The 5,323-nt window shown below is 45.1% G+C and overlaps 1 protein-coding gene across 1 annotated transcript; it reads left to right on the forward strand.

Moving 5' to 3' along the window:
* Nucleotides 1–2,232: 2,232 nt before the first annotated feature.
* gbx1 (gastrulation brain homeobox 1) lies at nucleotides 2,233–4,298 on the forward strand. The gene is made up of 2 exons (XM_089008194.1): nucleotides 2,233–2,851; nucleotides 3,490–4,298. The coding sequence occupies exons 1-2, from the start codon at nucleotides 2,401–2,403 to the stop codon at nucleotides 4,005–4,007; spliced, it is 969 nt and encodes a 322-aa protein (XP_088864320.1). The 5' UTR covers nucleotides 2,233–2,400; the 3' UTR covers nucleotides 4,008–4,298.
* The last annotated feature ends 1,025 nt before the right edge of the window (nucleotides 4,299–5,323 follow it).

Here is a 5,323-nt window from a genome sequence, read left to right on the forward strand (position 1 = left end):
TTCCCGTGCCTGCGTGGGGTTTCTCCGGGTACTTCATTTCCCTTCCACGACCTCAAAACATGCATTGCAGGTTCAAACACCAAATCAGAATTAGACAACCTTCATCGACCGAATGTCTAAAGAATTTGATGTTTCCGCCACAGGTCTACACCCCACAGTATGAGCCACCCAACCCCTGCGATAACCCACTACCACACTTGGACGCATCCATTCACTCATGCCAATGACGAAGAAACAGCCATAACAGCCGATCACATCAACGAAACACAAAAAAAGTTTACACAACAGTTTGTAAAAAAATGATTTTGGATTTAGCCAAGACCTGACATGTCGACATCGGTCACACTTTGAGAGCGTTTTCGGTTTAACATTGTCAAAATCGTAGCTCGCGTATACCATTTTTAAAATGTTTCTGTTACCGTTTCAAATTCACATTCTTTCCCAGTACCATCGATAAATTGCAGCCGAAACAAATTTTGAATGAAAACAACACACACGCACGCGCACACAAACACACACACACACACACACACACACACACACACGCGCGCACACACACACGCACACACACACACACACACACACACACACACACACACACACACACACACACACACACACACACACACACACACACACACACGCACACTCGCCAACAGCTTTGATCGCAACCTACCACTCCAAGACTGCTGACACCTAAATAATTCCGGTCATTCAGGTCACGTGGAGACATCAGTTATGACATTTATTATAAAGCAGTCACAAAGATTGTAGAAAGCTGATTTTTCATTTTTCAAATAATGTACTATTTTGTGAAATTGAAAACTAGACGATACTTAGGGTGTGGAGTGCATGAACACAAGAATATAGAAGATGAATATAACACACGCATTTTTAAAATCCATTCCGACCAGTCGATGCGTGAGTATGTGTATGAATGGTTGTTTTTCTTTGAGTGCCCAGTGATTGGCTGGCAACCAGTTCCGGGTGTAACCTACCTCCTCCCCGAGTACAAGTGAGATATGAGAACTCCAGCACATCTTCGACCCTCGTGAGGATAAACAGAGTAGAAAATAAACGGATGGGATAGTTCAAGCCAATTAAGCCAAATAACACTATTAAAATAAATTGTTACTCGAAATATTTTTGTGTTGTTAGAGACCTCCTTATAACTACAGCATAAGCAACCAACGAAGCGCAAACGATGTACAGTAAAGGTTTTTGGCGATCAATAAGCACTGTCCCTATTTTTTAAAATCCAAACCCAAAGAAAAGCACGCACCCTCATCTACGTTCTCTGTGCAATTATGCGAAAGGGGCTGGCCGGGACCCTCCACTGTTAATCAGGCTGGGCGGTGATCTGATGTTGCTGTCGTGCATGCGTGCAATCAGACGAGCGCTTGGAGAGCTCGACCACCCGGGACTCAATGGGGCTAATCATCATCGCCATCATCGTGATCAGCTCACGTGCAAGGCCCAAGCCGACATTATTGCTTTAAGACTAAAGATGCTTTGCAGCAGCACAAGTGAACAGAAATTGCGCTTATTTGGTCGATTTGGAAATAAACTGACCCTCACGATCCACCCCCCCCCCAGAAAAAAACACACACAAAAACGTGAAACTAATGTGACTTTGGCCATGTTGCAACCCCACGCTGCAGTTGACCTCGCACATATATGCCTTTTATCTGAATCTAATTTTCCCAAAGTATCTCTCTCCAGGGAACAATTGTTGCAGCACTTCTTTATCCGGGGCCAAACACATTGTTTGGAGGGGCACCGGAGAAGAGGCCAAAAGAGAGAGGGAGGTGGAGAAATGGGGGGACAGCTGCCTCTCCTCCCTTCCAGACACTAGCGTGTGGGGTGGGGGGCGGGGACACAAAAGGCTTGGTTGTTTTGAATCCCCAGTAATTGCTAATCATCAATCAAAATTAATAATAGCTGATTGGCTTGGTGTGGTCGACGGTGATAGAAGGGGAAGGGCTGGGATTGGGGGTTTGCGGGGGGATCCCTACTGGGAAACGACCGCCTCTCAGGACGGCCAAAAAGTCAGAAGCTGAATAAGGAAATGAAGCGTAATTTGAGGAAGATGGATGAGCCCCCGGGGACCAGAAACCCACCCCTGATCGCCCCCCCCCCCTTGCACATGATAACCAATGCGGTTGCTCGCTCTCCCTCACTCTCGATGCGTGCTCACATCACAGAGGGAGGAGTAGCCAAAGAGCTCTTGAGCCCAGGCAGCGTGTGTTGATGTGACAAATAAGACGGGCGCAAAGCCGGAAACAAGCGCGGCCTGCGCACACGACGTTCGAGTTCCACTTTCGGGGATGCGGCTCAGGATCTTCTTGCGAAAAGTTTGACATTTTGGGGCGGGGACAAAAGGGGAGTTTGTATGCAAAGATGCAGAGACCAGGAGGGCAAGGGACTGCCTTTTCCATCGATTCTCTCATCGGGACCCCCCAGCCTAGACCTGGACACCTGCTCTATACGGGCTACCCCATGTTTATGCCCTACAGACCCCTGGTGATCCCCCAGGCCTTGTCCCACTCGCCTCTGTCCTCCGGGATCCCTCCGCTGGCGCCTTTGGCGTCCTTCGCGGGCCGCCTCACCAACACTTTCTGCGCCAGTTTGGGCCAAGGCGTCCCGTCCATGGTGGCGCTCACCACCACCATGCCGAACTTCTCCGACCCGCCGGACAACTTTTACCCGCCTCAGGAGCTGCCGGGACCGCGTCTGAGCGCTGCCGAGCCCGGTGCGAGGAGACAGGACAGCCCGCACTCGGACGAGCTGCACGGACGGGAGAAAAGCTCCGAGTTACTTCGCTTTTCGGAAACTTTTCAGACGATATCAGGTAAACATTGTCATCATATTCGTTGGTGTAGTGAGACGTTTACTGGAACAGCTGCAAATGTTCGTCATTTTTAAAGAAACGTGGTCCGATCATTTTAAAACCTCCTCTTGCTATTTCGTTAAACTTTCACTTCAAAAATTTATTTTCGTTACATTAAACAAAACCATTCTGCCACGGTCGAATTTAAAAATACAACTAGGTTCCCTGAGGAAAATACGGCGCATAAATACAACACGTATGTGTAAAAGTCATCGTGAGTAATGTTGATGACACCATGACAACTGTGGTTTTTTTTACATTGACTGACAGATTCCACAGCGAAATGACTGGAGCTCACAATACGAGTTTTTACGGGTTTTATTCACTAAAATACATTTTAATTACGTTTGTTTTAGTCATGTAAATCCACTCTTAAAACTGCCCCGGTCAACGAAATGTTGGTCAAAATTGGATTGACCCGGAAATGGGGTCCATTGGACTCAACTGTCTGTTATTTTATTTATATTTACAATCCATACATTGGTCAACATGACCCCAAACCGTCCTGTTTTAAGTGCGTTTTTTATTCCCCATAAAATGAAAAAAAAAAAATGTAACAAATTTTCCACTCCCCACTTTTGCTGATTTGTATTTAACAGGTGAAACCAAGCTGTACAGTTCAGACGACGAGAAAGCAGACCCAAAGTCCGCCGAGGCGGCGTGCAGCGAACGTGACGACAGCTCCGCAGATAGTGAGAACGAGAGCTTCTCGGACGGCAACACTTGCGGGCCAATGTCGCAGAAGGCCAAACTCAAACTGGGCCCCCACGACGCGCTCCCGCCCGGTGCTTCCTCCGCAGGCAAGAGCCGTCGGAGAAGAACGGCTTTCACAAGCGAGCAACTTCTCGAACTGGAGAAGGAGTTCCACTGCAAAAAGTATCTTTCCCTCACCGAGCGCTCGCAGATTGCGCATGCGCTCAAACTGAGTGAGGTCCAGGTGAAGATCTGGTTCCAGAACCGCAGAGCCAAATGGAAACGCATCAAGGCCGGTAACGTCAACAACCGCTCGGGGGAGCCCGTGAGGAACCCCAAAATTGTGGTGCCCATCCCGGTCCACGTCAACAGGTTCGCGGTGAGGAGCCAGCACCAGCAGATCGAACAAGGGACGCGGCCGTGAGGGGCATTGGCGTCACTGAAAAAAACAAACAAAAAGAAACACTTCAAGAGACTTCGGGGTGAAAACACAAACTGGACATATGTGACAAATGGAAATATGCTGTGACTTTTATTTATTGTTTTGTGAATATGTACATAAATCAACGGTACAAATGGGCACTATCAACAGAATGTGTATTTTTTTCTTCGTATTTATACGTCAGGCCAAAACTTTCTGTCAGTTGCATGTGATTTTCTCATTTTGTGGCAAGTTTCTTTTATTTTTTTGTTTGTTTGTTTCTTTGGTTGTTAGCGGGGTTTACGAGGGGCGGCGACGGGCGGGGGGGGGGTGTTTTCTACAATGTGTTTGCATGTAAGAAGCTTTTGCTTCAGAAGAGCAATATCATGAAACGAAAATGGGCAAACAAGGGACAAGTGTAAAGTCGAGTGATCTAATAAATCTGTTTCGATTTAAGTCTCGTTCAACTTTGACATTTTCACGAGATTAAAACACTGAAAATGAACATGGCAAAATCTAAATAAAAACAATAAGCATTTCAAAAATATCATATTAGAAAAATGTGTCTCATACAAATATGACGTTTTAGATTTTGTAAATGGACAGGTAAAATACTTACAAGTGAAAAAAAATCACTGTAAATGACCTACTTGTATTTAGTTTGGTTGCCAGAGGAACTCCAGATTAATAAATTAATGAAACTATTTTGTGAATGCAGGTGCACGGACATCAACTTCTCCTTCATTCACCATTGTGCAAAAAGGCCATCTAAAACAATTGAATACCAAATGTTATGGTGAAGAAAACATATGTGTGTATGTATATTTTGTTAGGGTAGTGGATTTTCTTTTGGTTTATTACAGCTAAAAAGATTGCACCATCAAGTGTTAATTTGGTTCTGTAGTTCACTCTGGGGTGTGTTAGAATAATGTATTAATAAGATGCAATACTGTATCTCGTGCGTGTGCATGCATGTGTGTGTGTATATGTATGTATGTACTCCATATATATATATATATATATACAGAGAGAGAGAGAGAGAGAGAGAGAGAGAGAGAGAGAGAGAGAGAGAGAGAGAGAGAGAGAGAGAGAGAGAGAGAGAGAGAGAGAGAGAGAGAGAGAGAAATACCCATTTTCCCCTATCCCCTTTCTTATTGAGATTGGAATGGAATTTGCCTAGTATTACAATATTATACTTTTAAATGATTAAACAGAGAGCAAGCTGGGAAAAATAAAATGAACCACTATGTAATAATAATAATCACACTAAGTTTCTCCTAAATAGTTCTCCTTCCACCAGTTCTGCTTCAAAGATAAAG

Source organism: Hippocampus bargibanti, linkage group LG11 (assembly GCF_051943395.1).
Source record: "Hippocampus bargibanti isolate YZ-2025 linkage group LG11, ASM5194339v1, whole genome shotgun sequence".
Taxonomy (NCBI): domain Eukaryota; kingdom Metazoa; phylum Chordata; class Actinopteri; order Syngnathiformes; family Syngnathidae; genus Hippocampus; species Hippocampus bargibanti.

Excerpts from the sequence above, each read along its gene's own strand:
- gbx1 (XM_089008194.1), top strand. The coding sequence starts at position 2,401 with ATGCAGAGACCAGGAGGGCAAGGGACTGCCTTTTCCATCGATTCTCTC. Across the intron at positions 2,852-3,489 it reads AACTTTTCAGACGATATCAG|GTGAAACCAAGCTGTACAGT; the intron begins GTAAACATTGTC and ends TGTATTTAACAG.